The sequence below is a fragment of the Anabrus simplex genome, chromosome 3 (assembly GCF_040414725.1).
Source record: "Anabrus simplex isolate iqAnaSimp1 chromosome 3, ASM4041472v1, whole genome shotgun sequence".
NCBI lineage: Eukaryota > Metazoa > Arthropoda > Insecta > Orthoptera > Tettigoniidae > Anabrus > Anabrus simplex.
This window is the reverse complement of record NC_090267.1, coordinates 97226996-97252042: the sequence shown is the minus strand read 5'-3', so window position 1 is coordinate 97252042 and position 25047 is coordinate 97226996. Positions and strand designations below refer to the sequence as shown.

Genomic DNA, 25047 nt, shown 5'->3' with positions numbered 1-25047 from the left:
AGATAGGATTGAGAGGTGATGTGTTACTGACCAGTGCCGGTGGCGGGCGTGGAGGCGGTAGAGACGCCGCCGTAAGCCGACGCATGCGTATTGATGGCGCTCTGGGAGTGCGCCACGGCGGGGTTGCACGCTGCCGACACGGCTGACACTGCTGCAGCCCGCGAGTGGTTGTACGTAGAACTGAGCGAATGAAGCGGGTCGTGGAACATGTAGGGGTAGCTGGCGTGTTCCCTCTGCTGGAGACAACTGCTGCTCATACTGCTCAGACTGCTCGACATCGAACTGTCAACAACAAAAATGACATGTTATTTACAACGTCTCAGGTCTCTAATTGTACAAGATATTATGTGCAGAAAAAATCAAATTTAACTTAACGTTTCGCTGGCATGGTATAAGAGAGATAATCCACCTGATAGCCACCCGTATTAGGGAATAAAATGATCGGCTACCTAAGCAGCTCATATGAACAATATATATTTTAAATGATATTTGGATTAATCAGGGCTTGAGTCGTAACTCATTATTAAAATTACCACCATCAGGCGGATTGTCTCTTTCAGATTTCATTTGGAAAAGAAAATTCAATACATGGTATTTCAAGTTTTTTTTGCTAGTGGCTTTACGTCGCACCGACACAGATAGGTCTTATGGCGACGATGGTAGAGGGGAGGCCTAGGAGTTGGAAGGAATCCGCCGCGGCCTTAATTAAGGTACAGCTCCGGCATTTGCCTGGTGTGAAAATGGGAAACCATAGAAAACCATCCTCAGAGCTACCGACAGTGGGATACGAACTACAGTGAGATGAATCACCATGCCAGTATCTTTCGCCCGGTCGATGACAACAATATCAGCCCGTCTTGAGGATCCATTTGGGGGGGAAACATTCTACTTCTTCATAGACCTCCAAGTGCTGTTGTTTACGGAGGCTTCCAACAATCAATGTGCGAACTGTGCTGATTGATTATCATCAGCTCTCCTTTACGACAGAAACTTAATACATGAGGTAAGGATTATCACGAAGGAGCAGGCAGACAGTATTTCCGTCAAGAGTGCTGTCGATGAAAAATTGTTTTCCTGCAATGAATGCGGAAAGAAAATTCTGCACACTTCATAATAAATGCACCCCCAGTAGAACATACATGCAACTTTATTAATAATAATATTGTATTGAAGCACTTTTACAACTATTTATAAATTATTATTGGCTGATTCACACTTATTTTTCAGATTTCCGGTAAAATGAGATCAGGAAATAAATATGACTGCCTTAACATCAGAACTTTAGTAATAATAATAATAATAATAATAATAATAATAATAATAATAATAATAATAATAATAATACAAGTCATGATGGTCGAGTGGAATCATCACTGACTTCTCACCAAGTTGTCCTCAGTTCAAAATCCACCTACTGTATTTGGGATTTTTGAAATGAAGTGTCACTCTCATTGGCTGAATGGTCAGCGTTGAGGCCTTCGGTTCAGAGGGTCCCGGGTTCGATTCCCGGCCGGGTTTGGAATTTTAATCGCCTCTGATTAATTCTTCTGGCCCGGGGACTGGGTGTTTGTGTTTGTCCCAACACTTTCATCTTCATATTGACATAATACACTACACTACCAACCACCATAGAAACACGCAATAGTGATTACAACCGTCCATATAGGGTCGGCGTCTGGAAGGACATCCGGCCGTAAAACAGGGCCAAATCCACATGTGTGACACAGTTCGCACCTGCGACCCCACAGGCGTGGGAAAACCGGTAAAATAAGAATAAGAAGAAAGAAATGAAGTGTCACTGCTCTACATAGAAGCTGAAGGCTCAGTGGCTAAGTTTGGTGTGGGGCTAGCATAAGTCAAGTCCGTCCGATAACCTACACTAATGGGGTCTATTACTTTGTATGTTATTAATAAGTGATAGGTATCAGAAGGAACCGAGTGTGTCCTGTATTTTAGGTATGATTCTGGCAGTCGCTTGAAAGCCATTTTATAAAAGACCTGAAATTCACTTCTAGTGTGTCCGAGACTGGGCTTTCAAGGTAATCTTTTCTAAATGTGTGTTACCTGATGCTGAATGCACACAATCCAGTTTTTTGAACAAATATTAAGTCGAGGCAGAGACGAGAACTGAGCTGAGGGAATGTGGTTACCGTGTGACCTCTCACTGGCTTCTTCTAATGTGGCCATGGTTCGAAACCCGGCCATTGCACATCGTATTTTGAGGTGAAAATCACATTGCTGCATATCAATTGCACGTAAAAGAGTAACTTATTTCATAATATCAACAGTCACGTAGAGCTACAAACTTTATTGCTTTGCTTGAGAACCGAACTCCATACGAAACAGAACTGATGATATTATGCTAATCTCTAGACCAGAGATGGTGAACCTATGACACACGTTCCACTGTTCGGCTCCATAGCTAAATGGTTACCATGCTGGCCTTTGGTTCACGGGGCCCCGGCCGGGTCGGGAATTTTAACCTTAATTGTTTATTTCCACTGGCCCGGGGACTGGGTGTGTGTTTCTTCACTAAACAGAAAATAGAAGAAAAACGAAGGGAGAATTAGAAAAATTAGGAAAATATATTAGTAAAAAAGTCTAAAATATATATTTTTAAAAATCTATCTTAAAAACCCCAGGTGACACGCGAACACTACTTCCGTGACCAGTCAGGCGATATACTGATATATTTTAATATGTAATAAATAGGTCGAAAATCTAGCAGCAGCATATTTTAACGTTACGTTTAAATATATATTATATGGCCACGTTTTTTACGAATTTTATTAGGTTAAAGCAAAAAACATTATTATTAAAATGTACCGTTTTTAAACGTGTAATTTCAGTGATGTTTGCAAAATAAAATCATGAAACATTCAATCGAACGGAATTACGTGTAATGCAAGCTAATACCTTAATTAAGTCAAAGGAGGGGTTTTATGTGATTTTAAAGGAAAATAACCGATGGCTCACAAGACCTTAATTGACACGGTAGTCGGTAAAATTTTGCCTTTCCTGCTCTAGAACCTGGCGGTGGATAAAGTAGTATATATATTGGTATTTTTCTCTAGGGATTGCGGGAAGAATCCACAAAAATCACATGCAGGACAATTTCCATCACCACTGGTACGGTATTCGAATCTCGGATCTTAACGTCATTGCAGCTACCTGATCTTAGGGTGGAGCGTGTTCCGTTTTGTTCGTATGTTATAAGCTGGTCGTTGAGGGCGTCCGTGCACGTGGAAGCGGTGGGAATCGAACGGAACTAGCGCCCACTACCGTCAGATGGGTTGGACAGCAGCGGGTGACGTCACTAAGGCTAGTGGGATTAACGTGTCCCCTAGCTGACAGCTGTGGGGACAACATACCGCCACTAGCGGCTGCAAATGGAGATTGTGATGCATTCACTATTGAACACTGCCCAATGGAGGGGATCTGCTTGGAGTAGCCTATTTCTAATGCTCTCCATTGCATTCCCAAGCCCATTCAAAGCAATTATCTCCTTTGTGAAATGCCATTCAACAGCTACGGAATAGGACCATTATAAAAATGAAAATTTTCACTTCTCTTTCATTATATAGTCATTCAGATACAGCAGTAATGCTAATTTGAAACCTATTCTCCATACCTTGTTGCCGAATGAGATATATTTCGTTCTATGATACGATAAATAAATTGAACTATGAGCTATGAGTTTGCATTCCAGATAGTGAGATAGAACTTCTTCGGAAGCCTTGGCAATGGTTTTCCATGGTTTATCCATTTTAACATCTGGCAAACAGTGGACCGTACCTCAATTAAGGCTAAGGCTACTCAACTCTTAAATCGTATCCCTTAAATCATTCGGTGCTAAGGCAGAACGTTTTTACAAGTTGCTTTACGTCGCACCGACACAGATGGTTCTTATGGCGACGATGGGCCATGAAAGGACTAGGACTGGGAAGGAAGCAACCGTGGCCTTAATTAAGGTACACCCCTAGCATATACCTGGTGTGAAAATGGGAAACCACGGAAAACCATCTTCAGGCTTCCGACAGTGGAGTTCGAATCCACTATCTGCCGAGTACTAAATACTGGTCGCACTTAAGTGACTGCAGCTATCGAGCTCGGTAAGGCAGAATATGATGGTCCAGTATCTTTCAAGAGTAGTGCTATAGCAACTCATGTGAGCGATTGGCTAAATATGGCCTGATATTGTCGTGCAGCAATACGGCATCTGTTCATAGCAACTGAAGTCATTACGTACGACTTCTTCAAGTGTTGATGAGCTATTTGCAGTAAGAAGCTGACCAAACTACGCATCTCAAATGTTTATAATTTTTTATCAGCCCTCACCATTTTACAACTAATACTGAGGTACTAGAATTGAAATTCACTTAGCAAGAAAGAAATTGGGAGAGGCATATTATAATTTTCACAAAAATAGAAGGTTGATAATTCAATAAATGACGTACACTTAATTTGAAATGGAATTTGAATACGATTTTGAACTCCAAATGTAAACTGGAAACTATGTCAGATGTCGCTCACTGAATGGTACCTGAGATAACAGGTTCGTGAGATGTCATTTTCCTGGTATGAAAATGAAATACCATACACAGGACTATCGAAAGTGGGGTTCGAACCCACCATCTCCTGAATGCAAGCTCATAGCAATGTTATCAAGCCGTGCAGCCAACTCGCACGGTGCTTCTTTACTACAGTTCCGACGTAAGAAATTTTTCAAGGTAAACAAATGAACTAAAGGAAATTAAGATTTCTTAAGTATTACATTATTTTAGTCTGAGGATATGTTTAGTTAATCAATAATCCTGGACGGTGTCATCATGTAGTTTTGTACAAAATGCAAGTGGCGAAATGTGCTTGTTTGAGTCATCGCCGTACAGTATCTTGCATATGCAATTCATTAAGCAGTATTGTATGGCGGGTTGCGTTTGCAGGCCGAGCCATTAATCCAGTTGCGGGTTTTATAGTACCGAGCAAGGAGTTCAGGGATTGTTTATACTACTGTAGTATCATCAAAGTAAATATGATCATTTTTATGTGGCAACATCTGTACAATCAGGCTAAATATTTGATCCTTAATGGAACGAAATTATGCGCTTAAATTCAGGCTTACAACTCCGGAAAGAAAGACCCTACCAGAATGGTTGAGGTACCGTTTGATTGGAAATATTAGACATGAGAGCAACGTATGACACTCGGTGGGTCTCAGTTGAAAACACGAGAGTGAGGATGGTGATAAAGAAAGTGCCAATTTTGAGGTATAAGATTTGGTTTGCGACCAATAACTTCGAGACCAAAATACATACGAAAAGATGTCCTAAGATAAAACATTTAACGCTTTGTATTAGCATGAAAATGGTCCGTATCCCAAAATGAAAACATTAAGGAATAGGTCCAGAATTTGAAATCTGAAATTGTTCTGAGGAAACAGGATTTGACTAGCTAAATATCATAACTGGCCACTCAGGTGGGATACCATTAGAAAACTCTATCTGATCCATAGATGGAGCTATCATAACGGTTGCCTTACAACCTCAGAGACAAAATGACGTAGAAGTCGGAAATGTGGTAATTTATTAATTTGCTTCATATCGAGCTCAGAAAGTCAAGTTGTATGTTTCACCAAGAGGAAAAGCCCCCTCAGTTTCAATTATTGTGTTTACGGGGTGGTAATACACAATAGGGAACAATGTAAGTACCTTGGTATTAATATAAGGAATGTCCGACTCGTTGGCTGAACGGTCAGCGTATTGGTCTTCGGTTCAGAGGGTTCCGGGTTCGATTCTCGGCCGGGTCGGGGATTTTAACCTTAATTGGTTAATTCCAATGGCACGGGGGCTGGGTTTATGTGTTGTCTTCATCATCATTTCATCCTCATCACGACGCGCAGGTCACCTACGGGTGTCAAATAGAAAGACCTGCACCTAGCGAGCCGAACCCGTCCTGGGATATCCCGGCACTACAAGCTATACGACACTTCAATATAAGGAATGATCTTCATTGGGGTAATCATATTAACAAGGTAGTCAAGAAAGGTTACAGATCTCTTCATGTGGTTATGAGAATATTTAGGGGTTATTGTAAGGATGTAAAAGAGACGGCGTATAAGTCTCTGGTAAGACCGCAGATAGAGTATGGCTACAGAGTATGGGACTACTTGATACGAGAACTGGAAAAAATTCAAAGGAAAGCAGCACAATTTGTTCTGGGTGATTTCCGACAAAGGAGTAGTGTTACTAAAATGTTGCAAACTTTGGGCTGGGAAGACTTGGGAGTAAAGAGATGAGATGCTCGACCATGTGGCATGTTTCGAGCTGTCACTGGTGAGTTGGCGTGGAGTGACATAAGTAGAAGAATAAGGTTGAGTTGAGCTTTTAAAAGTAGGAAAGATCATAATATGAAGACAAAGTTGGAATTCAAGAGGACGGATTGGGGCATATATTCAGTCATAGGACGAGGAGTAAGGGATTGGAATAGATTATCAAGGTAAATGTTCGATAAATTTCAAGTTCATTGAAAATACTTAAGAACAAGCTAGGTAAACAATTATAAATAAATGTAAAAACGAGGTAAACAATTGATGGGGAATCTGCCACCGGGGCGACCGCCCTAAATGCAGATCATTGATGATTGATTGACTAATGATTGATCAATTGATTTTTGATTGTAAATTGCGACCCATGGTGTACGTTGTATATCACTGAATAGAGAAATTTACGCTTGACATAGCGATAGCATTCTTGTAGATTTACGACAGTTAGAGCAGAAGTTATACTGTGTTCGAAATTGTGAAAATGTCCAAAGTTATCATAATATTACCATATCTGGTATTACTGGAAACAGGAACTGGAATAGGATTGAACTGTGCCATAGCTCTTATCAGATTTCACAAAATATAACCACATGTAATCGTACTCTGGTGGAAAATGAAATCCCTACCCCAAGAAGACATTAGTTTAGAGGAACGCAATTTAGGCTAAGCAATTGTGTAGGTGACACATATATTTGATTAATATTTCTAGGTCAACGATTCAAGTATGCGCTAGAAGACATGTGACATGGTGGTACATTAATAACCTCTGTAGTCACCACGATTTTGAATGCAAGCGTCCGGCTCCATGGCTCAATGGTTAGCGTGCTGGCCTTTAGTCCCACGGTTGGATTCCCTACAAGGTTGGTTAATTCCGCTGGCATGGGGGCTGGTTGTATATGCCTTCTTCATCATCATTTCACCATCATCATCATCTCGACACGCAGGTCGCCTACAGGCCTTCATCTGGCGAGCCCGGCTTGTATTCGGACACTCCCGGCACTAAAAGCCATACGCCATTCAATATGAATGCAAGCATGCATTGTACCGTACCTCGTATGTCATTTTGTGGGATGACGTTCCTTACCTGTTGCACTTGGTCAGTCAAATCATCATCGGTTAATGCCGTTATTGGATGATGCTTGATTTGTCGTGCCATAATGTCCCATACGTGCTCAATGGGTGAAGGATATGGTAATGTCGCAGTTCGAGGCAAATGGTCAATACTCTGTAGAGCACATTGGGTCACAACAGCGGTATGAGCACGAGCGTTATGCTGTTGAAAAAAAAACACCTTGAATACTGCGAATGAATTGCTGCGCAATCGGTTCAATCACCAGTCTAACGCACAAATCCGCTGTCGAGGTTCTTGGAATAATAGCCAGAGTGCTCCTTCTGTCAGAAGTCACTCTTGAGGCTCTAACTCCTGGTGTAGATCCAGTTTTTCGACGCTGTAGACAGTTTGGTTCCAAGCGCTCACCTGGCTTCCTTCTTACCAACCTACGGCCACCACTGGAACTAAGACAGAAACGGATCTCATCTGAGAATACAATAGATATCTCCACTCCACGCTCCAAGGAACTCTACCTTGACACCACTGAAGTTCCAGATGGCAGTGATTCGGAGTTAGGGCATGAACGCTACAAGACATCTGGCTCTGGACTTTCCTACAAATAATCGATTTGTTTCAGCTCACTGTGTCATTCTGGTAACAAATGAAGCTCTAATGACTGCTGCAGACGCAGTACGATCTACCACAGCGATTGTGAGAATACGGAGGTCTTCCCTCTCCGTAGTGGCCCATGTGCAGCTGGGCCCGGTCTTCTTGAGACAGTGTTTTTCCGTGAAAATTGTTGCCAACACCGATGCACTGTGGATACCTCCCAGCCAAGTCTTTTTGAAATATCGCGGAAAGACGAACATCCACCTCCCCGTAGACCTTTTACACGGCTTCGTTCAAACACAGTAAGCTGCTGATACTGCCTTCTTCGTCTCCTTAAAGGCAAGTATGACTCACACATACCTTTTAACGTCAACACCGGACGATGACTATCGCTCATGAAGTGTACGGCGCGTATTTAAAGTAAACTTGTTTTCCAGAGTCATAGTGGCGCTACTAGCACCAATCTTCATCGACTAGCCCGCAAATCTGAATAAGCCTCATCTCTCAGATGTACAAACACAACTCCTGAATTTCGTTTATCTAACACAACTCCTTCTTGGCGTTGGGATTTCATTGTCCGCCAGTGTATAAGTAAACGCGCCGACTATTACGGAATGATCTGGAGTGGTGTGAATCGCGCGCACTAGGAATACGTATTTATCCATCTGGATCTCTAGGTGACCAGTCAGATAAGTTACTCTGCTATAAATAACATCACTCATTGAATAGCTGGGAAGATAAATCCAGTCTCTCACTCTATGTACCATCGGCCACTTTGTAAATAATATTGTATTGAAGTGACTACCCAGCGTGTCTTATTTTCACCTGAAGTCAGACTTGCATCGCACGACGTTGTCGTGGGAACTCAGCGGGGCAATCTTCATTTGTCTCCACCTGTATTTTTTTATCACGAAAGAACTTCAATTACTTTTGAGTAACTTGCCTAGTACGCCTCATTTTGGTGCCGCCTTGGTTTTTGCGGTTTCCTTATAATCGCATAACCTTTGGTGGTGCTATTTGAGGATCCAACCAGTCTCTGGGCTGATGACCTAACAGACAGACAGACAGACAGACAGACAGACAGACAGACAGACAGACAGACAGACAGACAGACAGACAGACAGACAGACAGACAGACAGACAGACAGACAGACAGACAGATGAGGAACATGCCTTTGCTGGCAGGATGTAGTGTTTACAGTACACTGTACCTTCTGGTGTGGGCTATATCAAATTTGTTACTTTCATTGATCTGTCTCAGTCTCATCCTTGGCTTTGACACTATGAAAGTGACTGAGGTATGAGCGATGCTAGTAATGCCATTCCTTATGCAGCCAGTCCCTGCTATGAATGGTGTAAAAATGTTGCTCATAGGGTCGGTTGGTGTATGCATTTCAGTGGGCTTGGCAGACTGATATGCAGTAGCAACTTCTGGCTCAGTGAGGAAAGCAACGGGAAACTACCTCACTCCTCACTTCCCTAGTACGCCTCTTCAGTGATGCCTAGGCCATCTATGACAGCTGATGGCGGAGCTGTTGAGGATCCAACCAGCCTTCGGGCTGAATACCCAACATACATACAACTATGAAATAATGATAATGTAATATTTTATGGCATTCTTAAATACGCCATATGCACACGCCATCGGAACACCCAGAGCTATTTTTAGTCTTGACCAAGGATTTAAGCATGTCATCACGCACTAATCCTAATACAATTTCTTTATGAAGTGATCATAATTCCAAACCACAACATTCAGGCTGGTGATAATATTTGAACTACAGATTTAAAATATATGTTTGACAATGGTTACGAAACTTTTCACACGCCTTCGTATACCTATAAAATGAAGCGAGTGGGTTCATTCAACGAATGCCTTTCCCACCTGGATATAGGTAAATACAGAGATTAAGCATACAATGTATTTTTTTATTTTGTTCCTTACTTGGGAGAGAATGATCATAATTGTGCATTTTTTCAAATTTTTTAACGTTGCACATATACAAATAGATCATATGGCGACGATGCGCTAGGAAAGAGCTAGGAGTTGAAAGGAAGCGACCGTGGCCTTAATTAAGGTATCTGGTGTTAAAATAGGAAACCACGCAAAACCATCAAGAGAGCTGTCGAAAGCGAAGTTCGGACCCACTATCTCTCGAGTGCAAGCTGTAGCTGCGTGACGTAAACCGCTGAGTCACTTGCTCGATCTGGACTTTTGAAAAGAATTTCGATTCTATGTAGAATTGGGGGCCCTGTATCAATGACGAGTTGTTTCATGTTTTTCACTTTCTATCGGTTGCTTTGTATCGAAATCGCCACCTTGGTGAGTCCATTGGATGGGAGCGAAAATTACTTAATGTCCCTCGGTAACAGCTTTATAACAGCTCTGCTACGTGACAACTTACTCTTCGCCCGAGCTGAAAGTGCCACTGCCTGCGCAAGTTGTTATCGCCGTGCTGTACAATGTATACGCAACACATTGCGCATCGTTGTTGGGCGGGTGGCGTCTACAGAAGCCTCTGCCCGAAAGATGGTGTGTAGCTATTAGTGCCGGGAGAGTCCGAGAACAAGTTCGGCTCGCCAGATGCAGGTCTTTTGATTTGACGCCCGTAGGCGACCTGTGGGTTGTGATGAAGATGGAATGATGATGAAGACGACACATACACCCAGCCCCCGTGTCAGCGGAATTAACCAATTGTGGTTAAAATTACCGACCCTGCCGGGAATCGAACCCGGGACCCCTGTGACCAAAGGCCAGCACGCTAACCATTCACCCATGGAGCCGGACTGCCTGAAAGAATACTGGTACTTTATACATTCTGATCTGCTTAGAAATAAAATATTTAAATGGATATGGATTCATCTCAACTACCTAACAAATAAGCATGCAACTGACAAAAAAGGTAATAATGATCCGTTAGTATTTCTCTCATCATTTCTCAGCACAAGGTAGTGGGTTTGATTCCGGATCAGCCTGGTGGTGTTTTTACATGCTCAAATAATGACAAATACACGTATCGAAATAGATTCAGATCATTACGCAGTAATCAGATACACTCATAGATAGACAAACCGTTTGACAATGATGCCCAAAGCTCTATTTGGTTATTAGAAAATGGAAAATGAAAATCCACAGCCTTTATCCAGTAATTCGACTGGGTCAGGGATGGAATGAATGAAGTCCCCATCTAGCGGCGAGGTTATGAGTTGTGCCGGCTGCCGAAGCCTGTCGCACTCCTCTGGGGCAGTGATTAATGACTGACATATGAAATGAAATGAAATGATATTGGAGAGTGGTGCTGAAATGAAAGATAACAGGGAAAACCGGTGTACCCGGAGAAAAACCTGCCCCACCTCCTCTTTGTCCAGCACAAATCTCACATTGAGTGACCGTGATTTGAACAACGGAGCCCAGCGGTAGGAGAACGGCGCGCTGCCGCCTTAGCCATGGAGACTGGTTGTTAGAACAGTGTAAAATTACTTTCGAGATAATATATTCAAATAATGGAAGTTCGTGGTTCGTTTCACTTAAAACGTTTTAATTAACTTTCTCCCATTAATGTACAAAATACACTAAAGTTCTTAGCAACATTCTCTCTGAGTGTGCAGAAACTCACACATTTTGACGATGCTTTGTTAATGGTTAAGATACTGACAGACATAGAATCAAATATTAATCCGGCTACAATTTAAAGCCGAATGCACTTCCTGACATTAGCCTTTTATGGGGAGATGAATTCACGTCCCACAATCCGGTTTCCGGAGATGCCGAAGTGCCTGAAATTTGTCCTGCAGGAGTTCATTTACGTCCAGTAGATCTGCCGACACGAGACTGGCGCCTTCGAATACCACCAGGCTAAGTTGTAATTGAAGCCGCCAATGTGCATCCAGAAATCCACTGGGCCACTCTGGCGGGTATTCTTAGAGTAAACCCCAGTCGTCAGGAATTGAACCGGGGATAATTTGACTGGGAACCCAAAGGCACTTCGCGCCTACAATAAGAACATACATTATGAGAGAAATTGAAAGAGATATCGTTACACAGTTCTTCCAGAGAGGCGACGAAAATGATTCCAACAACGGTTGATTACTTAAACTACGTTAGGGAGCAGCAGAAATACCTGTATGTCTCAGTCATGGTGGCGATCGGCTGAGGGATGGAAGAGTACATGGAGTTGAATCCCGAGTTGATTGGCAGACGACTAGTGGGGGTTGGCGGGCTAACACCAACCTGTTCTACTGCGCGTCGTTGGTTGCGCAGTTTTTCCTCACGACGCCATTTTGCTCTTCGATTGCTGAACCAAACCTAAGTAGAGAACAGAAAACAGACACAAAAATGTATAATACACATATATTAACAGTAATATTTAGATTTAAATATAAGCATGTAAATGAACAGTAATTCAAAAACTCCCTCCACTAAGAGGGAAATTGTATATTGCTCATTGTTTGTGTATTTGATTGCAATGTTATTGTTTATAATTTTTTAGCATTTTTCTGATGCCTGAATCAAAATAACGCAATGTTGTTGGGAACTAGTTTAGAATAACACAGCCACACTGTTATTTTGATGGATTCCGTTCTGGAGAGAGATTAAAATAGCAATACATGTACTACTTTTCAAAATAAATAAGGTGAAACTTGTTTGTTAGCCTCCTATATCTGCTGATATTTGCACAAAAGAGAGAGACATACAGTATTAATGTAAAGTTAGTAAATAGATGAATGTATTATTTACAATGGCTTTGGCAGCGATATAAATACAAAATTGTAACATAGCATAGACATGTCGTATAAGGATGGCGTTTGATCTCGTCACTTGTCAAACACTGTAGATGTTCTAGTAGACAGAAATGAAGCCCCCAGGGGCTCCCAGATTGTGAGCAGGATCTAGTGATAAGAGGGATCCAGTTGGACGTGGCAGTATTTCCAGCTCAGTAATATGGTCGGTAACATCCACCGAAGAGAGCGGTGGTTCGAATCCTGACCGGTACAGTCTTTACGATTTTTGAATTAAACAATGCATTTAGCTCGCAGTTGCGATCTACAGTATTATGCAAGAAGAAGTCAGATCCCCGACGAAATTATCTTTACATCGGTCTGTTCCCAGACCAACTTTTCTGTACGCGAGTGAAAGCTGGGTGGACTTAGGATATCTTATTTATAAGTTAGAAGTAACAGACATGAAAGTCGCGAGAATGATTGCTGGTACAAATAGGTGGGAACAGTGGAAGGAGGGTACTCAGAATGAGTAGATAAAGGCTAATTTAGGAATGAACTCGACGGATGAAGCTGTATGCATAAACCGGCTTCGGTTGTGGTGTCGTGTGAGGCGAATGGAGGAGGTTAGGTTACACAGGAGAATAATGGACTCTGTTATGGAGGGTAAGAGGAGTAGATGGAGACCAAGACGACGATGTTTAGACTCAGTTTCTAATGATTTTAAGGAAGTATAGAAATAAACGAGGCCACAGGACTAGTTACAAATGGAGGATTGTGGCGGCGTTTAGTAAATTCACAGAGACTTGAGAATGAACGCTGAAAGGCATAACAGTCTATAATGAAGACGTATGTATGTATGTATGTATGTATGTATGTATGTATGTATGTATGTATGTATGTATGTATGTATGTATGTATGTATGTATGTATGTATGTATGTATGTAATGTATGTATGTATGTATGCATAAAATGCTTATGATGTCCGGTTTTGTGGCTGACAAATCATCGTTTTGGCGTTCGAACTTACGATTTCTGAGTTCTATTTCCGACCGAAAATAATATTATTACAAACATCTTATAAAGACAGCAGCTGTTCGAATACATGTCGGTGCATTCTTTAAGATTTTTGTGTTTCCTTACGGTTCCGCCCCTAGTTTTTGAATAATCAGTGTCTTGGTCTTCAGGTCTAGGTGTCCCGGGATTGATTTCCGATCAGGTCGTAGGGTGACGGTTAAAACCCTTGCTTCGGGGAGTGAATATTGTTTCTGCCCGAACAAAACATCTTTCTAATTCCTATATCAATGCATGAAGTGAGCACATTTCTTACTTCTCCCATAATTTGTTATTTTACTTCCCAAGTAACAGTATTCATCTACTTTCTTCAAGACTTCATTTCTTAGTCTAATATTTCCTGCGTCACCTGATTTTGTTTGACTGCATTCCATTACTTTTGTATTGGACTTATTTATTTTCATCTCGTACTCCTTCCCCGAGACTCTGTTCACACCATTCAGCAATCTCTCCAGATCTCCTGCAGACTCAGATAAAATAACAGTATCATCGGCAAATCTGAGGGTTTGGATTTCCTCTCCTCGGATTGTGATTCCCTTTCCAAATTCCTCTTTGATTTCTTTTACTGCCTGTTTTATCTTTTCACTTTCATTTTGATTTGATATATTTTAAATTATTTTATTATTTTAGTTTGCTTTACGTCGCACCGACACAGATAGGTTTTATGGCGATGATGAAATAGGAAATGCCTTGGAGTGGGAAGGAAGCGGCCGTAGCCTTAATTAAGGCCCAGCCCCAGCATTTGCCTATTTTGAAAGTGGGAAACCACGCAAAACCATCTTCAGGGCTGCCGACAGTGGTATTCGAACCCACTATCTCCCGGATTCAAGCTCACAGTTATGTATTGTTATCTGTCGGTTTATTTCATGGCTTTCCGCGAGATATATTCTTCATTACCGATGTTTCAACTGATTCATGTGCTTTAATGTTTGTTTGTGTGGACAGATACATCGATTAAGTTCCAGTGATGAGTCTATGGACATCGATACCCTCATCTATACACAATGACACAGCCTTCCCGACTTTTTTGTTTCTTAATCATCTGCACCCCTCACAGTTGGTCTTCAGGTCTGTACTCCGTTTCGTAGCTGATGTATTGCATATTATACAAATACGAAGAGATACATCACATAATGAATACTGTTCTTGAAGAAGCTTCAATGAGAAAGTACTTTCCTCTTTGCCTTTGATTAAAATTCTACCCTCTGGCAGTGAATATTGAGGCGAACTTGCATATTTCCATAAAAGAGCAATACCAGTAATAGTAGCAGTTACATTTCTCGTCAGCGTAGAGACGTGAAGCGGGCTGCCAACTTTCATCTTTAAAGGGGACAGCATTAAAGAGTAGAGCCACTCTCTAGGCTCGTACTTCCCTCTGCAGCGGCTTAATTCTGCCCGCTCTGGGTGTTTGAGCAGGAAAACTTTCCACGGCTAAGTCAAGGTTGGGATTTAGTTAAAGTAAAGTATGCCTTCATATCTGACAAAATGGCTCAAGTACAGTGTGAAGCTGTAGGTATGCAAGTGACCAGCCTTTTGTTCATCATGGACCTGTAGTGGAATGTTATGATGAATGGCAGGATAACAGAGGAATGTGCTTGGAGGTAGATGTAAATTACATTGAAGAAACCTACGAAAGTGTTCTTCTAACCAATCTCACTGAAAAAAGAAAATGAAAATCCACAGCCTGTTTCCAGTCATTCGACCGGCTCAGGAATGGAATTACTGAAGCCCCCATCTAGCGGCGAGGATAGGAATTGTGCCGGCTGCCGAAGCCTGTCGGACTACTCTGGGGCAATGATTAATGAATGAGAGATGAAATGAAATTATACTGGAGAGTGTTGCTGGAATTAAATATGGCAGGCAAAACTGGAGCATCCGGAAAAAAGCCTGTCCCGCCTCCACTTTGTCCAGCACAAATCTCACATGGAATGACGGGGATTTTAACAACGGACCCCAGCGGTGAGAGGCCGGCGCGCTGCCGCCTGAGCCACGGAGGCTCTACCAATCTCATTATGAGTCGAATAAAATGGTTAAATTGAAGAAACCTGCTGAAGAGTTTTTCATACCGACCTTTCTATAAAATGCTTAAATAGAATTCATGTAAATGATAGCCTATCTTCATATCGATCTCATCGAGAAATTGTTTGAAATTAATAAATAGACGATACCTGCCCAAAAGTTATTTCTAACGTCCTCTCAGTGAAATTGGTGAAAAATGGATATATTGAGAATACTTCTAAAGCTAGAGCCACACTTGCGTGATATCACGCTGCGTTACTGCGTGAAATTTCGCGTCACAAAAGCACAACACTGATTTGGACGGGACCGGCCATACACAGCGTGGTTTCCCGCCGTGGGACACGAGACAAGGCGCGTCTTCAAGGTCGCCCACTCGAGAATGGACCGAGGTCCATTTTGTTTGCGTGTTTCCCCGTTTAACGGCTGGTCGCACTTGCGGATGAAGACGCTGCAGTATTGTGCTCTTGTGCGAATATTGCGCGTGGTCCAGCTGCGTTCGTTTTGTACTTCCACTTTGCAAAATGGAATTAGACGGTGAATTACTAATTTTGGAGGTACAAAAGTACACGTGCCCTTACAATACAGAGCACCAAGAATTAAAAAACAGAAACAGGAAGAGAGATGCTTGGTGTTCGGGCGGATCTAGTGTTTCTTTTTGCTGATAGCATTTTTCAACAAACGGAAAAGTATTTCAAGTGAATTCACTGAAGCCACCATCTAGCGGCGAGGATAGGAATTGTGCCGGCTGCCGAAGCCTGTCGGACTACTCTGGGGCAATGATTAATGAATGAGAGATGCAATGAAATTATACTGGAGAGTGTTGCTGGAATTAAATATGACAGGGAAAACTGGAGCACCAAACCAAGTTTATCTTGGTTGTCTTTTAGTTTATTGTGTAGAGCCGCGCTGGGTGGCCTTCTGACCCCAACCTGGCAGGTTCAGTCCTGGCTCAGTCCGGTGGTATTTGAAGATGCTCAAGTACGTCAGCCTCGTGTCGGTAGATTTACTGGGACGTAAAAGAAATCCTGCGGGACTAAATTCCGGCACCCCGGCGTCTCCAAAAACCGTAAAAGTAGTTAGTGGGACGTAAATCAAATAACATTATCATCATTAGGCCTATCGTGTAGCAGCACAAATTTTCCACTGTCACTTATAATAGGATGAAACCAATATTTCCTTTGACGGCGACGACGAACAACCATCGCAGCACATAACGCAACATCGGTGTTATTATTTAATGAAATTCATTCCATATGCAGAGCAATAGCGATGGTTTACTGCTTTACAATACACAACACACTAATACAATCGCGCCGTGCGAACACTCGCATTGTCTTCCAGCTACGTTAAAAACACGCAGAAATCCAGCAAGATACAACGAAAGTGTGATCATAAAAATTCACTCACTATCAAATGGATAAAAAACGAAAAAAATTGAAGAAAATTTCGAAGCTGATATTATTATTATTATTATTATTATTATTATTATTATTATTATTATTATTATTATTATTATTATTATTATTATTATTATTATTATTATGTTCGTTACGACCCCTGAGGATCACGAGTGACTTGTTCGGTACGTCTTCTTTCTTCCCGATACCTCTTCATTCTCTCACTCCTCCTCTTTCTCTCGGCTTCCGTGATCTGAATCTGGATCCTGGTGTCTGTCCATCTGTGACCTTCCACGAGCTTTTTGTATTTGGATCTATCCTGTACTGTCATCAGTGGATATTTTTCCTTTATGCCAATAGTCTCCCAAACTTATCTGACTTCCTTCATCCTCTGGGGCTCATTACCTCAGTTGTAACAACGCTACCGATATTGCGGTAGCCCAGCTTAATACTTCGAAGCTGATATAACTGTACTATGCAATGGATAAAAATGGGATAAATTGAAGAAATATGTCAAATAATTTTTCCTACCGATATTGCTATGAAATGAATACACTGAAGGAATCTGCTAATGTCTCATTATTTAATGGATAAAAAGGGATAAATTGAACAAATTTGGGTAATACTTCTTCATAGCGATCACTACAGAAACCTGATAAAGAGTTCTTCGTACCGATTTAACTATGAAATGGACGACGTGAAAAGACCTGCGGGTGTGTTCTGGCTTGCGAATTTACCATGAAATGGATATACATATTCGTTGAAAGGGCGAATCCTGTCAAAAATTCTTCATACTAATGTCACCATAAAATAAATAAAATAAGTTCATCACCAATATCAGAGATGAACCCAACTCAATCCCACACGAGGGTTCAGTAACTAAGAAGACTAACGCTTACACATACCCAGGAGAATGTATAAAATCGAACGTTAGTGAGGATGTAGCCATGAAAGGCAGGTGTACGAAACTAGAGAGAGCTTTTCATCTCTGTAAGAACAGTTTTAAGACCAAATCTCTTTCCCTTCCCCTCAAACATCGACACTATGAAACCGTACTAAGACCTTCGTCACTGTATGCCTCAATGCCTCAGAATGGCTGAACACGGTAAAAAAGGTACAACTCAGGAATTTGGAACTGAAAGAACGAAATATACTGAGAAAAATCGTGGGCCGCATTCAATATCCTCGAACTCCTCATCGAAATAAATTGTTTGACCCACTCCAGTATTTTATAAGGATTACAATAACCTTGTCAGGACATTATTTGCGTGAATGGTTCAGAAGTTATGACCATTTTAGACTGTATTGGTAGTACGTGAACGTACAGCGTTTCCTCTACCTCGGCGCTTGGAGCGCTGTAGTCGACTCGGATGAAGAATATCATCAGAGCTTCGCGACTGTATATATTAGACTGTGACATTAACCACTAGAAGTGGAAATGGTACGTTCATTCATCACCAGGCGTCCGAGGAGCCATCTGGTACGTTCATTCGTCACCAGCTGTCCGAGGAGCCATCTGGTACGTTCATTCGTCACCAGGCGTCGCAGGAGACATCTGGTACGTTCATTCGTCACCAGGTGTCCAAGGAGCCATCTGGTACGTTCATTCGTCACCAGGTGTCCGAAGAGCCATCTGGTGACGAATGAACGTACCATTTCCACTTCTATTGGGTAACGTCTAAATTCAAAGCTACCGGGCGAGTTGGCCGTGCGCGTAGAGGCGCGCGGCTGTGAGCTTGCATCCGGGAGATAGTAGGTTCGAATCCCACTATCGGCAGCCCTGAAAATGGTTTTCCGTGGTTTCCCATTTTCACACCAGGCAAATGCTGGGGCTGTACCTTAATTAAGGCCACGGCCGCTTCCTTCCAACTCCTAGGCCTTTCCTATCCCATCGTCGCCATAAGACCTATCTGTGTCGGTGCGACGTAACGCCCCTAGCAAAAAAAAATCAAAGCTCATTGTTTTAGAAGCCTTTCTCGAGGACAGCCGAGATTTTCTTCAGATGACGCAGAGCATAGTTCTCTGCGAAACGTAAAGAATTTCACGTTATTAAGCCCAAAAGCCTATCATCTCTATAAGTACGGGCTGTGAAAGCATCAGGGATAATATTGTAATGTACTTCCAAAATTATTTTGCGTGACAGTGCAGTGCTTCAATTTCTTGTTGGTTAGCTTGAATTAAATGTACAGGGTATATGCGCGATGATGTTACAAACTTTCAGCGATGATGGAGGAAGGCAAACGGATCAATTTGAGATAAGCAACCGCAGTCCGGAAACGTTAGAGTCAAAAGTTATTAACACTCCAAGTTGTTTAACGCCCGTTCGTTCTTAATAAGCGCCGTGGTGCCGGAATTTCGTCCCGCAGTATTTACTTAACGTGCCGGAAGCTTACGACATAGGGCTGTCACCTTTTAACTCGTTAACTTGGGAATAGTAAACCAACGTTGTATTCACTACAACACTGCGGCCGGCGGTCAAAAGTTAAATAAAATATCCTTCTGATACCTCCGACTGTACTGTGCACTACATGTGCATGAGACACTTGTAGAGACTGGAGAGAATATCTCAGCAAGAATTCTCGCTGCCTGCGACGCTCTTCAAACTACACCGGGGATATTCGAACGGGTACGACAGAACTTTGTACGACGATGCATGCCTGCATGGACGCAGGAAGACGCCATTTCGAACATTTGTTATAAATGGAGGAGCTTGTGGAACTCGCGCAGGTAAACATAATTTTTCTTCTCCACCTCTGCGGTGTACTGGTTAGTGTGATTAGCTGTCACCCCCAGAGGCCCGGGTTCGATTCCCGGCTCTGCCACAAAATTTGAAAAGTGGTAAGAGGGCTGGAACGGGGTCCACTCAGCCTCGGGAGGTCAAATGAGTAGAGGTGGGTTCGATTCCCACCTCAGCCATCCTGGAAGTAATTTTCCGTGGTTTCCCACTTCTCCTCCAGGCAAATTCCGGGATGGTACCTAACTTAAGGCCACGGTCGCTTCCTTCCCTCTTCCTTGTCTATCCCATCCAAACTTCCCATCCCCCCGCAAGGCCCGTGATCAGCATAGCAGGTGAGGCCGCCTGGACGAGGTACAGGTCATCCTCTCCAGTTGTATACCCCGATCCAGAGTCTGAAGCTCCAGGAAACTGCCCTTGAGGCGGTAGAGGTGGGATCCATGGTTGAGTCCGAGGGAAAAACCGACCCTGGAGGGTAAACAGATAAAGAAGAAGAAGAAGTTTGCTTAAATATTACTCGATTGTTTCTGGAATATGGTTCCTTATCTGAAATTGATCCATTTGCCGTCCTCACCTTATATATTATTTTCTTTGACGTTTATTTTGCCTACATCTCCTCACCTGCGGTTAACTTCTATTTCCAGAAATAAAGCAGGTCCTTCAACACCCAAAACATTAAAACTTTCTGTTAAAACCCTCAGAAGGAAACAGAAGTACAGGCAGTCCTGTGATAGTAAAGACAGTATAGGAAGTGGCTGCGTCCTGATCCAACATGTGAAGAAAGGGCAAAGTGTATTTGTTCCATTTTCTTTCTTCTATTTAATACGTTTCAGTTAAGAATTCCTATTTTATATTATTGCTACTTGCTATTATTGCAAGCATTGTTTTGAATTTTAGTGTATTTGGGTAAATATTAGTACTGTACGGTTTTACGATAACGAATAGAGTTTATTTTGAATATCTGTATGTATTTCATTTTTCGGAGGTTGGCAACGCTGTTACGGCTCCTGTTCCGTACACTTGCACCAACATCGCATGTGTCTTCGTCGCCGTTTTCCCAAATTTGTAACAAAACTTGATGTTTATTTGTTGCTCCATTTGTACTATGACACAAGTTTTCACACGCACTACATTCCACTGGTCGCAGCAGTGTGGTCCATTCGCCGTACTATTTAGACTCACCTAGTGCTGGGGACGGAGCGGAGTAGTTGTTGTGACGTCATCACCCGGTAGTACCGAGTGAACTACCGAGTGAATGTCCTGACGCGGGACGTTTAAACACGTTATAGGTATGGCACTGCGAAGGTATTGCATCCCCCTATTAATACCCTTCTCTCACAACGTAACAACTGTAAATAACTGCATATATATTCACTATAATTGTTATATACGTAACTGCTAGGGAGTAGGAGGTAGTATGTGGAATAAATGTTAGTAACTCGTATAGTTAACCCATTCGAATAGTGAAACAAAGTATGGCGCATACCTACCGAAAGGGTTTGTATATAAGGGGATTGGAAGTTAACAGAAACGTTATGTATTAACAATTATTTCGTAAGTTCATGTGATACGGTACACTGTTAATGAGAAGAATAACCTGAATATAAAGAATCTTATCAGAATATAATGAAAAACACTGACATAATTTCATGTACAGGATGACAAAAGTAATTACGTAAATGAACGTTGACTGGAATGTCCTTCTTTGCAAATGTGATTACAAAACATATTTGACAACATACTACTACACGTCCCAATGCCAAAGAGCTATCAGTAGAATGCTTCTATAAATACACTTATTATATTATATTATATTATATTATATTATATTATATTATATTATATTATATTATATTATATTATATTATATTATATTATATTACATTTGATGTGCCACCACCCGTCGCGTATGTGCGGCCACAAAATTTGCATTTTGCGTGTTTCCTATTATCAGTGATGTCAAAAAACTGCCAGGCATCCGACGGTTTTCGTGGCATTTGTGGAACAACGTTCTGTAAAAATTTCTTTAAATTCCTTTAAATATTCTAAAAATATAACTACTATCTACGAATATGTTTAAATATCACACTAACACCACAAATATAATCTAACAGACTTTACATTATCTACAAAACATAACAAGCGTAGGAAATATATACGTGCATTCGAAACAACACAGATTGAATACAGGTACTTTCGTACGTGTGTTGTGCGCTACACTGTGCTCAGGTCCTCCGCGAGTACTCGCAGTTGTAAGCGGAGGGGATCGGTGGTGCGCTCTACCGCTACAACCGGCTTACTCATCGGTATTACTCGCTCCGTCCCCACCTCTAGACTCACCTTTTAGTTCCGTATTGTACACCCACGGTGCGTTCGGGGAAGCGGGAAGTCGGCCGGCAGCAAAATGTTGCGAAGTTTTCTCGTAAAATAAGAGCACTGTGGAAGTGGAACGTCGTCGTGGTTCTCAGAACATTGTCCTGGGTGCGGTACCTCAGATGACAAGTCTGATAGAGGAAACACAATATAGGGAAAATTACTCCATGTTGATGGCAAACCTGCTGTAAGGACACGACTCCAGAAGAAGTAGAAGATCACGTGCCTTGTGCGGGATTCGAATGAAGACCAGGGTCATTGTTACTCATCAACCACGCTAATCTTCACCGGATGTAAAAAGCTAAGTTTAATGATGTGGACGGATTTTTGCTCCAACCTCCTATTTACAGTGAAGGGGTGGCATCAGAATCGTTGGTCAGACCAGGTAAAGCCTCTCATTGACAACAAATTGCACTAAGCTATCCCCGTAGCACAAAATCGAATAACCTGGTGAAGCACAGTTGATACTATTGATTCACTTGTTTTGATTGTATTGTGGGTTGCTTTCTGTATGTTTTCCTTTTGGGTTGCTCTCTCTTTTATTTCTCCGTAAAGATTAATTTGGTTAAAAAACTGTACAATCTGGAGAAATAAATAAATCTAAATGTCTAAAAAAATGTCTACTATTGATGTACAATATAGAGTAATCTCGCCACGCTCTTGTAGAGTAATATGACTGAAGAAGAAGGAGAAAAAGAGGAAGAAGAATTGTGGCGTGCCTGCATCTCCTCTGGAGACCATGGCCTCGATTTGTCCTAGAATTTCCTCCTGTGGATGGGGGCGATAGAATTATATCCACCGTATCCCCCTACCTGTCATGAGAGGCGACTAAAAGGGGCACCACCAAGCTCGATAGCTGCAGTCGCTCAAGTGCGACCAGTATCCAGTAATCGGGAGATAGTGGGTTCGAACCCCACTGTCGGCAGCCCTGAAGATGGTTTTCCGTGGTTTCCCATTTTCACACCAGGCAAATGCAGGGGCTGTACCTTCATTAAGGCCACGTCCGCTTCCTTCCACTTCCTAGCCCTTTCCTATCCCATCGTCGCCATAAGACATATCTGTGTCCGTGCGACGTAAAGCAAGTAGCAAAAAAAGGGGGGGGGGGGCACCAGGGGTTATTAACTTGTGAAAGTGGGTTTGCGACCACGGGAGCCTTAGGTGAAACCTGGCGTTGATTCCACTTACTTGTTCCAGGTTCCTCGCATTCACCTATCTAGTCCGATATCGCTTGGCCAACTCTTGTTTTTTTTTTCCGACCCCGATGGTATTACGTGTCGAGGCCTAGGGAGTCTTCCATTTTCACGTCTTTCGTGGTCCTTGTCTTGCATTTTTCTAACTGTCGGATACCTTCCATTTATTGATTAATGTAAATAGAGAATGGTTGCTCAGTTGTACTTTCTCTTAAAATAGTAACCTCCACCAGTAGTCCAACAGCTGACTGCTGGGATCCGGGCTCACTCCACCTCATGAGACAAACGGGGTGACTGCTATATGAGGCACCGAACGCGATAACGAAGGTCGAGCAAAACGACAGAGGATGTCGTCATGCTGACCACATGCATTCCAATTTCTTCAGGCCATCGTCTGGGAACAGTCGTCTTAGCAGGCTAAGGTCCTAAGTGGACGGTGTTTGTAACAAGGAAAGGGATATGACTCTGGAAATTATCTGTATTACAGTGCGTTCAGACACCCAGAATTACAACCGACCGCAACTTGGAGCTAAAGCAATATCTTGGAAGCTAATCGACAATGGTTAGGTGACTGCATCACTGAGATCGGATCATGGTTGTATACACCGCAAGAAAAGTTTTCTCACCGGGCGAGTTGGCCGTGCGGTTAGGAGCGCGCAGCTGTGTGTTCGCATCCGGGAGATAGTGGGTTCGAACCCCACTGTCGGCAGCCCTGAAAATAGTTTTCGATGGTTTCCCATTTTCACACCAGGCAAATGCTGGGGCTGTACCTTAATTAAGGCCGCGGCCGCTTCCTTCCCATTCATAGGCCTTCCCTCTCCCATCGTCGCCATAAGACTTATCTGTGTCGGTGCGACGTAAAGCAACTAACAGAAGTTTTCCCTTTTCATTGTCTGCAGCAAAATGTAAACAAACAGAGTGGCACGTTTACGTTCGATCGCCTGGGAGTTAGGCAGGTCAAACAACTGTGTGCATTTCTGACCTATAGTTCTTATTAGAGATCTGCAAACTTCCTAGTTCGTTCGCTCACGCTCATGCTTCTTGGTTCTGCATTCAGCTATAATAGCATAGCTCGATCAGAATAGGGTAGGAAGTTCATGACAGATTTCCTTACTCGTTTGTCCACTAGGTAATCTTCCACTTCATTAGGATGATGAGGTAACTCACTTCCAGAGTAGTACATCTATCTCTCCCGATCCAGGCCATCTAACGTTACTGATTCCAGGAATGTTTAGTTTTAGTTTTTCAATTTTTGGAACTGTATTATGTAGTTTATCAGTCATGTACATACTTCTGACATTTGAATTACCGATCCATAAGGTGTCTTTGTTAGAAGTAGGCTGGAGTGTGAATTATTCATCGTGGGAACTCCTACCACCCCTTGACAAGTTCTTCCACGGGCTAGGGGCCTTTATATTATTCTGTATCGCCACGATTGTTTTCTTGAGAAATTTAGAGTAGTAGTTTCTCGTTGTTTTCCACCCGTCAGCAGTACAGCTACGTACGCTGAGTGAGCTGTCCCTGTAGTCGTCTGATAATGAGCCTGGGTATGAATCAC

At 42.3% G+C, this 25047-nt stretch overlaps 1 protein-coding gene across 1 annotated transcript in view; it reads right to left on the bottom strand.

Moving 5' to 3' along the window:
- Positions 1 to 25047, bottom strand: part of toy (twin of eyeless) — a 319425-nt gene that overhangs the window by 8090 nt on the left and 286288 nt on the right. Inside the window, exons 7-8 of the mRNA XM_067144164.2 lie at positions 12104 to 12288; positions 32 to 282 (exon numbers count right to left, since the gene is read on the bottom strand). Coding sequence (XP_067000265.1) covers positions 32 to 282; positions 12104 to 12288 — 436 coding nt within the window. The remainder of the gene's footprint in view (positions 1 to 31; positions 283 to 12103; positions 12289 to 25047) is intronic.